This window comes from Ammodytes marinus (assembly GCF_949987685.1).
Source record: "Ammodytes marinus genome assembly, chromosome: 4".
Taxonomy (NCBI): Eukaryota; Metazoa; Chordata; class Actinopteri; order Uranoscopiformes; family Ammodytidae; genus Ammodytes; species Ammodytes marinus.
Genome location: NC_137233.1, coordinates 35,519,983 through 35,534,612, shown reverse-complemented (window position 1 = coordinate 35,534,612; position 14,630 = coordinate 35,519,983). Strand labels below are relative to the sequence as shown.

General features: G+C 41.1%; 1 protein-coding gene across 11 annotated transcripts in view; it reads right to left on the bottom strand.

The window, feature by feature from the left end:
• The window catches only part of foxp1b (forkhead box P1b), a 222,337-nt gene that overhangs the window by 21,094 nt on the left and 186,613 nt on the right, over positions 1-14,630 (bottom strand). For all 11 annotated transcript variants that reach the window (XM_080025667.1, XM_080025672.1, XM_080025674.1 and 8 more), the window contains 3 exons: positions 8,112-8,219; positions 2,821-2,908; positions 1,654-1,737 (listed from right to left, as the gene is read on the bottom strand). In XM_080025667.1, the coding sequence (XP_079881793.1) occupies positions 1,654-1,737; positions 2,821-2,908; positions 8,112-8,219 (280 nt within the window). The remainder of the gene's footprint in view (positions 1-1,653; positions 1,738-2,820; positions 2,909-8,111; positions 8,220-14,630) is intronic.

Genomic DNA, 14,630 nt, shown 5'->3' with positions numbered 1-14,630 from the left:
CAGTTGAAATTTAAATCAGCAGTGTTTGAAATGCACTATTAGGCTGATATCCATTCTGTTTTGAATGTGTGATTTACAGTTGTGACAGCAGTGTCTTAGCATTTTAATAAAGTGCTAGAAATCCACAGTGTTGTGCAGGCTGTGGTTAAGCCATGAGATAAGTGTGTAAAGTTTTGAAAATTGTGTTTAAGCAATGAAAAACGATCTAGAGTTTGGTCCACATGAACCGCTGCTGTGCATAGTGTTGTTAGAGTTTTGCACTTGTCGTTCCAGCTGTGCCCACTGTGGTTTAGCGATCGAAAAAAACTGTAAGAGTGATAAGCATGATGTCTGGAATGTGTCGAGAAGATAATAATTGATAGGTTTTATATAGCGCTTTATTGCCTAGGCACTCAAAGACGCTTTACATTTCCTGGTTCAATTCGTTCACACTCAGTCATACCGGTGGTGGTAAACTACGAGAGTAGCCACAGCTGCCCTGTGGCAGACTGATGGAAGCGTGGCTGCCATTCAGCGCCAACGGCCCCTCAGACCACCACCTCAAACATACAGCAATCATACAGATAACAAATTGATCTGCTGTTACATGTTTTAAGATGTCAAATGTTCACCTACAGCAATTTTGAGTAAATCATCAGTAAGAAGACGTAAGAAAACTTAAAGTATTGTTAAATCAATTTAACAATACTTAAAGTAAGACTTCAACTAAATCGTATGTGAGGAATTCTGTTCAGACACAAATAAATGATACCTTGAAACAGATCTAGTTTCTGTTTAAATCTAATTGGACTAAATACTTTAAAAATCGTTGTGGTTAATGACATACTTTTATCCCCAAATGGGAATTCAAATGTCCTCAGGAAAGCATCTGGTATCATCGATAATCAATATGAAACTAACACCTATATTTCAGAATAACACTTCTTGATATAAGCTTAGCAACCACACATTGTTTCTGTCAGCATCAGTGAGCAATACTTTACGCCTGCTTATCATTCAAGAGATCATTTAATATTATTTTCAGCACCTACATGAAAAAATATTGCGGTTTTAATGAATTGCTTCAATTGTTCCCTCATGTGTTATTGTGTCATTTGAACCAAACTTGTCTTCATTTATTATTTGATTTGCTTTAGGATGAATTTCCTGGTGGTATTTTAGCATTTCTTACATTCAGTAGATCTTTTTTTGTCCGGAAGTTAAATTGTAGCTAGTCATGAAATATAATGTATTTTATTAATAGTAAATCTATTTCTCTGTCTTTCCTTACAAATAGGCATTGCTACTCCAAAGCTAAGAGAGACAGAGGGGAGCTGGTACAGTGTGCATCAAAGGCACCAAATTGAATCTGGGATGTCAGCAGCTGTGATCCAAACAATATTTACTACCTCCCTCAAGAGAACAGCTGTTTTTGTTTAGCAGATAAATAAGAAGATGGAGGAAGGGATTAATGAATACATGTGTGCCAATTAAGAAAAACAAAAGGCTGGGGGAAGGAGGGATGAGAGAGAGAGATAGAGAGATAGAGAGAGACAGAGAGAGAGAGAGAGAGACACACACAGACAGAGACAGAGAGAGAGAGAGACAGAGAGAGACATAGATAGAGAGAGAGAGAGAGAGAGAGACAGACATATGACAGGGGTTGCTGCTCACCGGCTGGGGGATGGCTTTGGGCTCCGTGGACTTGACGTGAAGGTGCGTCATCATCGCTTGCAGACGCTCTTTGTCTTTCGATAGCTGTAATGAGGAAAAAGAAGACATTATATTTTGGATGTACAAAAGGATAAAAAAAACAAATCCCTACTTTTGTTAATTCCATACATCTCAAGCTATGTTGTCCTGAAAAAAATTATAATAATATATATATAAATATATAAATATATAAATATATTTTTATTATTTACTTTGCAGTGAAGGAATCTTTTAAAGCGAGCATGTTTTAATCAACCAATCGTTATGTGTCTGTTAAACCTTTGCTCCATTCTATTGGATAACACAAGCACCAGAGTGGAATTAACAGGACATTTGGTATGGTGTAATAATGTTTGAGCCAACTGAACACTAATTTTTTAACTTTAACATCCTGTAAACCACAACTGCTATACACTCATTAACAGGCATTTTTGGGGGTTATTATTATGTGGCTAACATGTGAACTGCAAGAGAATGCTGCCTGAAAAATCTGGAATACATTACTTTGGATCCTTTGCTGTATTTGCTTTGCAACTGTAGCAGTGGCTTATTAATACAAATACTACAGTTAATAAACGGTTGGTTTGAGATATATATATATATATTTTTTTTTATCTGACAGAAAAATACAACAAAAGATGAAGCCACTGTTGGGCTGTTTTCCTTTGAGTGGCCTAGCCACACTATGCTGCAGTCAATTCAACCAAGTGTTTTATTGTTTGTGCCAAAACAGTTAAAAGTCACAAATAACTTTAAAAAACCCAGTCAATTCAAAATGTAATTATCTTCACTAACGTAGCCCCCAGGCCCTTCATATATCTTTGTCTTGGCTGTCATGCATACATAACACATTTTTAATGTGTGATTACTTGCAAATACAATGATTTAATTCTGCTACCCCCCCCCCCCCCCCCCCCTACTCAAACGCACAAGCACAATCACACACAATCACACACACACACGCACACACACACACACACACACACACGAAGACACACACACACCTCTACGAGTGACCCCATGGCTGATATCGGACGGACACAGGGAGGGGTTCAAACAGACAGAAAGGAAGTGTCAGGAGAAGAAGACACAAAAATATTTGGGCCAAAACAAACGGAGAGACAATACCTGCAGCTCCAGCTGTTGTACGACCTGCATTTGCACCCGGCACTGGGCCGTGCTCCTGTCATCCAGGGCGTGCTCATTGTTAAGATGCCTGGAAAAGAACACACACGAAAAGGCTGGTGTCAGTTTGAGTTTCACCTTCTGCAGCGTTTTAGATGTAAGAAACAAGTCCTGTGATGTCGGGTGTAATAACGTGGTCTAAAAAAAAGACTTGATTGAAAAAAGCACAATGCGTGGAGGATTTGTAGTAACATTTTAGTAAATGCTTTGCAAAGCTCAAACATAAAAACATAGGCATAGTGTAAGGATCCACTTGACGAACCAGAAGAAATACTTGTTCCAACATTACAAGTACGACGCTCAATATTTCATTAAAGTCAAGTCTGCTCCAAACTCTAGCTCACAGATAAAAGGAATGATTGAAGACATTTCAGTTTGGACTCATTTGCTAAATTATGCCCCAGTGCCTTAATGCTATTTCTTCTCATTCCACATTCAGTTTATTTGCCCTGTTCTTGCTGTGTTTTCTCTGTTAATCGTGTCGTTAAAATAAAGAGAATTCAAATAAAGCAAGAGCAAATGCCGAGGACAACCGGACGAGGAGATGGGGATCTGTCACCAACTTGAATTATGGACATAATTATGTGTGATTATTTTATACACGGGGAGATGTTCTCTTTTCCTGTACATTTATAACTAATCTAAATAAGTAGCTCGCCAGGGGAGCAGACAGGCTTTTTTTCTTCTTCTTCCTGTGATTTATATAAAATGGTGGAGATAAGGTTCACGAGTGAAGGAAATATGATTGGAGGAATTTTATCAGCCTGCTGCATGAATTACTGTTTGAAAATGCTCATGCAGGGGCATTTCATTAATCATTTAATCATAATCCGAGCAGGATGTTTGAACTGATTTCACAAATACCCTTTCATTTCACTACTTCATTATGCTCGCTAATGGATCCAATATATTATATATATCATAAATTATATCACATATTCGGTGACCATGTAGGTCACTGTCACCAGGCATATCTGTGTGTGTGTGTGTGTGTGTGTGTGTGTGTGTGTGTGTGTGTGTGTGTGTGTGTGCGCACAGACGCGCCGGGCAGATGTGCCGAGAGATGTGTTAACGTGCCTGCCTTTTTGCAAATGCATTTCTACTTGGTCATTTACTGCAAATCAAAAAATAGAGAGTAAAACCTGTGAAGGCAGAGTGTCAGTGCTGGCGCTGTGATAGCCAAATACATTTGACGCCAATGCTTATAACACATTGGTCCATTAAAGACCACACAGACATTCAGAGAAAACAGACACATGTGAAAGGGAGGGAGAATTGATAGTGCTGCGCTTGAAATGTGAAGGTTTCTGTTCAGCTGTGGTATTTTCAACCTTGAGGTGCATGATTTAAATCTTCATTGGTCTCTTTCCCTCCTATTGTGTTCTGATAATACATTTTTCAAAATGACCACTATATATATATATATATATATATATATATATATATATATATATATATATATATATATATACACATTCAGCACTTGAAGTTAATTATTGTGGCGCAAAATATAAATGAAAAAAGGCACATTTAAAGAAAGTGTGGGCTATATAACCCTTTTTGTGCTGGAATCAATTCAGGCTTCTACTGGGCTTTTCCATTTGTTCAGATTAAAATAAATGCCCAGCTAATTAAATAGGTCGGAAAACTGGAAAAAACATCTCAGGACATCTTACTAGATTTCAAAGAAGGAAATAACTGGCACAGAGTGACTGTTCAATGAAGGGCTGGGCCTACGTGAGCAGCTTTGGAATTTCCCCTGTTCATAGTGAGACGTGTGCCCCTGCTCCTTTTCATCCTTTGTTACATTCCCACTTTATTTCTTCTAATGACATGGAGAGTCACAGTGCATAATTAATAGGAAATGAAATATTCAAATGGCCCTAATGCAGCCTTGAGAGGAGTGTCTGGACATGGAGCAGGGGATGTGGGGGTGATATAGAGAGAGACTATGAACGTTGTCATGTGTCACTTTCTGGACCTCAAATGAAGCCACTTTTAAAAAGCTCTGTGACAGGGACCTCTGACAGTCCCTGATTTAAATTGCCACACAATAAAACAAGTTAAATAGACATTCCCCCAAAAGGAGGCCTTTCACATTTCAGTTTAGTTCGCCTGGTTTTTATTTTTATTTTTTTTATGATTTGTATTTCTATAGACTGGACTCTGGGCTTAATGAGGAAGGTTTATCATCTTCACTGTTTAGTAGAGTTTAAATCATTTCTTAACAGTAGTATTTACATTTGATTGTATTTTGACAAAAGCATTCAAAAATGTTGATTGATATTTCTAAGGACTTCTGTAGCATTAAGCCTTTATATAGAATAAAGCATTCATCACTCACTTGATGTTTACATATTTCTTAAAGGATAAAACAAGGGGCGCCTTTAGCTCAGTTGGTAGAGCGTCCCCCCCCATGGGCCTCGGCCAGCAGCGGACCCGGGTTCGATTCCAGCCCGCGGTCGTTCTCTGCATGTCACTCTCATCTCTGCCCCATTTCAACTCTGTCTCTACACTATCAATAAAGCATAAAAATGCCCAAAAAAATATCTTAAAAAAAAAAAAAAAAAGGATCAAACAAAAAAAACTTATTCATATTTTACTTGACATCATTTTGGATTTGGCTCAGTTGTGTTTTTCAATGAGTGTTTGAGCGGTACAGTGAGCAGGTGGAGATGAGCTTGTTTGTGGTTTGGTGGGAGAGACAGTGCAGCACTAGAGGGCACTGCAGCTTTCTGTTGGCTCTGACCTTTTGACTGGACACTGAAGACCCTTATAAAAACACCAGGCCTCTGCTTTATCAACCTGACCCCGCCCATATCTGTGTGCCCCCCCCCCCCCCCCCCAAAAAAAAAAAAACATGAACAGGGGATTCAGCGCTTTGTATTCATGGAGATAGTGTCTGCAGGTATGTAATGTTTTCTTTAAAAGATAGAATAAATACACACAGTTTAAAACAACATTTGGGTCCTGTGTTCGCTGTGGCTGTTGGCATGCGGAGGCTGAAATCTGGTTGACGTTATTGAGTCCTCCTCACCTTTCTTTCTTTTTTCTCTTGGTAAACAGTACACTGTGTCCTGCTGACTACGCACGCACGCACAAACACACACACACACACACACACACACACACACACACACACACACACACACACACACACACACACACACACACACACACACACACACACACACACACACACACACACACACACATTTCTCAGGATAATTCTTTGGAGCCTTTTTGTGAGAGCATTACTACGCCCGATGTGTATTCTTTATTTTTATTTGTGATTGTTTCTGGAGGGCCCGCAGTATCAGTTGCTGGATTTCATGTGGAAGTGTTTAAGGGTTTTGAGAGTTAACACCTTGGTGAGCTGCTCGCACTCTCGCCTGCTGTTAAACAAAGGCAGCTTTGTGGAGACTCTCCCCAAATGTTTTCTTAACATGTTCCAAGCAGTTGGAGCAGGCAACTAAAGTAAACAAGATGTTGCCATGATAAAAACACTTGTAAAAACATAGCAGAGTGCACTTAGAGACTCTTTGAAAAGCAGAGCTCTACCGGGCACACTGAATTGAATTCTCCCTCTTTTCTATAAACAAAAGGGTGAGGCAATGTCAGAATACAATAAATAGTGATGGATTTAAAGGGGAACTCCAAAGGCTGAAATATGTGTGTCTGTGTGTGAAAGGATGTTTATTAAAAGTAAATTAAGAAATACCTAATTGCCTTTGTTCACAGAAACCATACTGTGCTGCCATACATTTGGCTTATTGTGCATATGACAATTAATACTTTGAATCTTGAATCTCTTAAAGCTTATCTGAAGTGCGCAAACTGAGCTCATACGATCGGAACTATGAAGAAAAGAAGATATTTCAAAATGTTGACTGTTGGCTGTGAGGCGTGCGTCTGCAGCACCTTGCTCTGATGCGTATAGTGAGGAAACTGTGAGGCGGCTGAGTGCTTGTTTTGGGAGAAAGGAATTGTGTCATATCTTGTTTAAAGTGCGACTAATCCGAGGTGACAGTGAGCCATTGATCTGCTGCCACAATGCAGATGTTTTCATCCTCTCTGTAACCATGGCGCTGTTATGTGTTGGATTACCTAGCGCGCCGTGCACACACACACACACACACACACACACACACACACACACACACACACACACACACACACACACACACACACACACAGGGCTGATTAGTACAGCAGAGGTCTGACTCAGTCGCAGAAACATGGGGCTAAACAAAGGCCTGTGTCAGGCGCGGCCCTGTTTAGAGTTGGAAAGATGCTAGAAGTAAGGCTGGGTATGGAATTTCAATACTTTTTTGGCACAGACCGAAATGCCTCGACACCATTGAGTATCGAAAAATGTTGAGTATCGTCAGTGAGCCAATAAGCAAGCAGCATGCTTGATGTGCCAAGATGTTAAAGTGCTGGTGATTGGCTGTGTGGAGGCATCCAGGAAAAATACATTAGGTTACAACATGGCTTACGCAGTATCAGTGAGCCTTACACACTGACTGCCACCTTTTCATTTAGACCAGAAAACTAATTGCACTGATTCATTGTATTGTGTTTCCTTTGGTTTTACCTTAATGTCTAATGTCATCTTGTTAAAATGGATTCCATAAAATTGCTATAGAAGTATCGTTCAGAATCTGATATGGATATGTTTTAACGATACCCAGCCTTAGTGCTAAGTGTGGGCCTTCAATCAAATAAACACCACTGTTAACCAAAAACAAGTCAAAGAAGTCAAGCATGAGAAAGGCGAGGAAAAAACAAATACACCACTGAGAAAAAACACAAGGTAGTCCAAGACACACACACACACACACACACACACACACACACACACACACACACACACACACACACACACACACACACACACAATCCCCCTGTCCGGTGACAAGGGCAAACATGCCGAGCGCCCTAAGTGTCGGCTGCCACAGATAAACATCCTACCGTTGTTTGTTTGGGAAAAACGGCCCCCCTGTCACCATGGGAACTGCACTTATCACAGGAATTAGAGGCCCATGCGGTTCTCAGAAGGAGACCCCGCCACAGTACCCTTGTCAAGAGAAGGCCAACCCAGGCGCCCACACTCAGCAATAACAACCAGCTGCACCTGTAGTGCAGAGGAGGAGCGGGGGAGGGAGGGGGTGTCACACAACATGTAATCCACCCAACACCAGGGCAAAAACACACCTTTCACTTTGACTTACTTGAGGAACAAGTGGAAATCATCAAACACCGCCTCACATCCGGGCCACTTGCACACACCGTGACCATACAGAGGGTGACTGTGGTTGGGGGGCTCTTCTAGCGTGGATCTAAAAAGAGAAATCACAGAGAGAGAACAAGGTCATTAGTAAACGGTATATGGAAAGTTTCCTGGAACAAAAGCACAGATACGGGCCTGGGGTCACAGAAGATGGGGACAGGTCACAGAAGATGGTTCCTCCCTGTGTGTGCTCTACTGTATGTTGTTACCGCTTGAAAACATTGAATTCAACTTGATCCGTGAGCCTAGGACTTTGTGGAATCAGTGATCCCCTGCTCGCTCTTGTGTTAAAAGAGGGGAACTCATGTTGTGAAAGCACCACCAAATCAATATGTAATTATTCAGTGTCACTGAGCAAATGTTGCAGTTCACTTTGATCCCAGACTGCTATGTGCCTGCTGCATTGTGTAGCAGCCTGAGCCCACCTGGAGGAGTCTGTGTACCACCACAACACCAAAAACCCCAAAAGCATCAGGCACTTTCACACCGTGCACAAACTGTAAACATCCCACGCGCCTGGCAACAATGTATGTACTGTACGCTGACCAAATGCATGCTACCAGGGGGCTGACAAGCAAGCATATATGGGGGAAGACTATATGCTTCTAAATAGCAGGAACATCCCAGAAAAACAAACTCTACAACATCTTCCATATGGCGAGAGGCGTGGAACCGCAGCTAACCACAATCAGCGTTGAGTGGGGAAAGTGGGCCTGTGTGTGTGGAGCAGCAGCAGTGTCTTGCTAAAAGAGCGAGACAAGGCAGGCATATGGACAGAGGCACTATACAAGACACACAACTTTCAGCAACAAGAGCCTGGGGGACTGGCCTGTATCGCTACCACCTGTGCTTCTGGTGGCTGGCTGTCTGCTGAACACAACATCACTGATGCTGCTGGCTTTCTACAGTGTGAGCCCTGCATACTCTCTGAGTGGAGTTGATCATTCATATACATGACAATAAGCAGAGCCGCCTAATACTGCTACTTCAGGGGACATGTTTAAAGGTGCATTATGTAACTTTGGGTGTGTCAGAGAAGTAAAAATGTTGTTAGGTAAATTCTCATAACTAAATAAATAAACTTTAATCAGAGGAAGATTGGATCCCTGAAACACTGTTTGAAGTTAGAAAGCGAACTGAAAAGTTACTGTTTCACTGTTGTTGTTTACAGCAGCAGGGCAACTACTTGGTTTAGTAGGTGCCTCAAAATAATTGTGTTTTGATTCATGATGATGGAATAATTGAATACTAAGAATGAAATTTAGGGGGGCGCCCTTAGCTCAGTTGGTAGGGCGTCCCGCCCCTGGGCCGGGCCAAGCAGCAGACCCGGGTTCGATTCCCGCCCGCGGTCGTTCTCTGCATGTCACTCGCCTCTATGCCCCATTTCACCTCTGTCTCTTAACACTGTCAATAAAGCATAAAAATGCCAAAGAAAATAAAAAAAATAAATTAAATTTAGAGAAAATATAAAAGCAGGCTCTTCAAATGTAAACAAATGGCCCTCCCCTGAAACTGCACAGTACACCTTTAAGGAGGGAGAAGACATATCAATACTGAAAATAACATCTTGCATTGCTGGGCCGATCCGTCTGCTACGATTAAAAAAAATTGGTGTGCAATGAATTAGTAGAAAAAGAAAGGAATTCGACCACGGTGCGCCAATTTTGCAGACTTTAACAAGCCGATGTTCAGGTTAAAATCTAATTTGTATCAATGTTGGTAAAGCTGTACCTCAAGTAGCACATTTTAAAGGTCGTCACAGGTTTCCTTGTTTTATAATTATTTGCTTAAGAGTTCACAATGTTCATAACATGTGATAATTGCATTGCAATTAGGAAGCAGTCAAGCATTCATGAATGTGGTTAGCAGCTTTTTTTAACCCCCCCCCCTTTTTTAAATTCAGACCTTTTTTCTTATTCAATTATGAATTATGCATTCACATTAAGACCTCTGTGTTGATACAGCCAATACATAGACAGCTGAAGACCTATTATAATGAGTTTCTTACAAGGAAATGCATGGACTGTCCGAAGGTAATGCTGGTTTTTAATTTAAAGAGATCTTTCTCTTTTTTTTTTCTCTGCGAGCAGCCTTGTTGGTTAATTCTGTATTAATAAGATATTGAAATGTTGAGTGCGCCAAGAATCAGTGAGCACAAAGCGATCTGTGAGGAGCTGGCGGCAGAAGAACAGCCTCTTGAACGGTGGATGGCTGAACAGCCATTAAATGACAGAATTTGGAGCAAATGAGCTACATTAGTGTAATAGGAGTGTAGGATTTGTGGGGAGGTTTCTACCATTTGTGGACAAAACATTTTTGAAAAAAAAGAAAGAAAAGGAAGGCGCTTTGCTAGTTCTCTGTTGCGTTAAATTTGACTTTCAGCCGTGACAGGTCTGTCATGACTTGTTTTCGACTTCAATTCTTTTGATGAGAATGATTGGGCCCATAAACAAGTCATGATCTACGCAGCAGCATCCATTGTGTGCTGATGAACTCAATCCACAGAAGTGGAGAGATTGATGTCCCACCATTGCTAAGTCAGAGTCTGGCCACAGTGTGTGTTTAAGCCACACACAAGTTAACACACATTCACAACCCTCTCCCTTTACCAATGGTAATAATGTTAGACTATTCTCTTGTGTCCTCCCCCTCAATCTTCTATCAATACACGCTACCCATCCCCTTCTTACCTCTCAAGGCCCGATACTCAATTCTGTCCTTCCATATGGTTTACCCTAAATGATTTAATTATCTTTTTGGTGTAAGACAAATGAAAGGCAAGAGAGATCTGATATCTCCTTAACAGATTGCTGCGTTACAGTCCCCGAGCGGTGCTTTACTGATGGTTGTTGGGAAGTGTAAAGTGGGCCAAGTGCTTTGTGAGGATGCTCCCCCATTTATACAAAGCTGATACAGCAGCAGCACTGTATTGGGAATTTGTGTGTCAGATACAGATCAGGCACGTTTCATTTTAAATAAGGAAATCATTGAATAAAGATGACCTGGCTCACACAGGGGTATATCTCAATATCTATGCATCACAGTTTGTGAGCTGACAGATTGAGTGGCTCAGGATCTCCTGGTCATATCAGGGATGTTATTGAGAAAGAAATCCCAGCATGCCTTTGCCAGAGTGTTCTCTGAGACAAGTAAAGAATAGTACCAACACGTGCCTGTTTCTTTGCAGTGTGTGTCAAGCCGGCAGTGATAGAATTTCTCCTCCTTCCTTTAAGACGGAAGTGCAAAAAGCCGGTGAGTGATTCCTGTGGATGCACTTAAGGTTTTAGTTTGCAGGCGTCGTTGTGCCTGGGCAGATTTTTATATGACACATGAAACTAACTACATGGTACTTAGGGTTCTGCTGTAAACCAATCTGAAGAGTCAGTGGGGGAAAGCAGGCCCCCATCAGCACAGAGAGGCTTGTTTCTGTTGCATGACAAAAGGACTCGCCAAACCGCATCAATTAAAAGTTCATTAAGTTCAGCGCTGGGGAGGGATGAGTGGATGCTCCCTCTCTATTTACGCCCAGGCCCGGCCCAGCCCAGCCCATTATCTTCAACCTGATTATTCAAATCCCTGGATTATAACTCAGAGCCATTTGCTTAGAATAATCATTCTTAATAATATTTCATTTGTTTCTTTCCCATGGAAGTCTCTATTAGAATTAAGTCCGCATCATCATCAAAATAAAAAGAGAACAATGATTGATAGTGGTGCGATTTAAGTGTTCCCAAAAAATGAACACATGAAAAGGATTATTGGTTGTGGGAATGTGAAATTAGGACCATTTGGCATTTAATAAGGAGTGTTTTGAGTACACTTTGTATCAGTCATCAATTCTCTGTAAAAAAATATGAAAAAAGGTGCACATTTGAAAGTGCTGGAGCAGATGGGGCGGGGATGAGAATCACCTGCTTGGTTTTTCTGACAGATCTGAGATAACTGAGAGAATATTCAGACGGAGCCTGCCTTCTTCACTTAAGCTTGTGTTAAACTGCTGTTGACATCTTCTTTAATCTCTGACAGTCAGTGCAGTGCGCGCGGCAGAGGGGGCTGCCAGCTCCGCGGTATGTCTTCTCCGATGTTTCACGGAGCCCTCACTCAGCTAAAGGGCTGGTCTGTGCTCTTTTTACTGCCATCCACACCTTGTTTGCGCGCTTTGCGACAAAGTGTGACGATTTGTCTCTTTAACTACACCAAGAAGCAGACATCCAGACAAACACTGGATGAGGAAGTGAAAGACGATAAATATTGTCAGTGGTGGGAACTACTAAAGCCACATGTTTTATTTTATTTCCCCCGTTGTCTTTACATGAAGATAACTTTGGAACCCAGTAAATAGGATACGTCTTTACAGGTAATATGAATCTATTTAAAAATCCGATATCACCTCTTGTAAAGAAATAGCTGCTTTCCGTTTGTATATCGCTCTGCGTCAGAGAATCATCCTCTCAAAGTCACTCGGATCCATTCTTCAATCCCCCCCCACACACACACACACACACTCTCTCTCTCTCTAGCAGACCCTCTTCACCTCCAAAGGGCCTGCCTGGTTTACTGTGCTAAACATGTTTTCGTCTGCACTGCTTTCATAATGAAGCGTAGGGTTTTTGATCACTGAAACACTAGTAAGATGTTATGCAGTGAGCTCATGGTGCCTGGAGGCTCCTCACTAGCAGTTCAAAGATCAGGCTTTTGGTGAAAGAAAACAAGCAAACGTGTAAGATGCCAAATTAATTCCTTCCCTTAAAGACGCAGACACACGGCTTCAGAGAACAAACACCTTTCATAGATGATTCATGTGGGTTTATCCTGGAAACTATGATGCACCCTGGATGTGTATTTTCACCCCCAAGCATATAACAGCTTGTTGTTCTTTATATGTTTTTATATCTGAACAGACATGATAATGTTGAATCTACATGGCAACAAGTTCCCGGTATACAGGAAAAGTCTTTCATTGCTGAAGTAATCTACTGGTAATCTAAATGTGTTTATGAATGGCAATTTAAGTTACAGCAACTGAAAATAATAGCTGACCCCCCTCATTAATAGTACTTAATAGTTTCTACAAGGTCCATATTTCTCCACATCTATGTATTCCTTCCTGGTGTTTCTATGAAATCCCCAGCTGCATCCATCCAGGCTCTGTGACCTTAATGAAAATAATACGTACAAACTGGAGATGAATAGTAATCTCCCATGCAAACCCTACGGGAACATGTCCATCAACGGAGGCCCTGTGAGACATTCCTATTTTAATAAACTGGAAACTATTTGGCAAATGTTTGCTTTACACAAAGATGACAGTGGAGACTGTTTCATCAGTATAATTACAAGTTGTAGGTTACACAAACTGTAAAGAGGAGTGATTAAAGGTAACTTATAATGCACATTTTTTGTTTCAAAATTGTAAATTGGATTTCTACAAGAAACTGTTTTCATGATGTTGTGTCCAAAAAAACTTTATATTTCTCAAAAAGCTATTGCTAAATTGACTTGTTTCAGCCTCTGTTCGAAACGCTCAGTTTTGGGACGTGTCTCTTTAAGCCCTGCATTTCAAAATCTGATTGGCCCTGAATCTTACTGCCGTGGCTTCTCTTATGATGTCAAAAGGTGAGAGAAATCTTACTGAGGTTTTTGAACGGTTTTCAGGGAGATGGAGGTAGGGAAAATAAACAAAAGTGTTGTTTTTGGTCACACTTTGGGAGTCTCTAGTCACCACCGGGGACCCATATTAAAGCAGCTCCGAGTAACATTTAAATATCTTAAACAGCCTCATGTTTCCTCTCATAATCATAAATTACCTTTAACAGCAAACGAGACCATCAGTGCAAAGAAAGGCGTTTTTATATAGTTTTTATTACTGCTTTTGGTCTGGTCGTACACCCAGTCCAATTTTCGGTTCGCTCGTTCAGGCTCTATGGTCACATATTCGTATTGGTTGCAGATTTCAGTGTGGCGCTGCAACGCGATTTGAGAAGCCTATCCCTCCAGGTGAGGGAAGGGGAGCGGGAGCCTTGTTTGAGACAGTTATTTGTCATCATAATGACTGATAACGGGGCTGAATCATCAAAGAAAAAAAAGAAAATGTAATGAAGAAAAGCTAAAAGGGAGAGTGATAGGCGGGCGGGAGGGCGTTGCCAAGCAACGTATATACACAATTTCACAGGAGCGAATTAGACTGCAGTGTTTACTCCTAAATGAATGAGCGGTAGCCTACTAAAACAAAGTTTACTTTGCCTCACCAGCATCATCAGATGACCATTATTCATCTGAAATAGTCATTATTTACAACAACAACAACCATACTAACTGCCGTATCTCGTTCATTCGCTTTGTGTGAGGACACGGACTCTTTCAGCTCCGTGAGAGGTGACACTGCATCAACTCATTGCAATCAGGTGTGTGTAGCACTGACTGGCATTAGTTGATGCTGTGTCACTAAAGCCCCTATCTC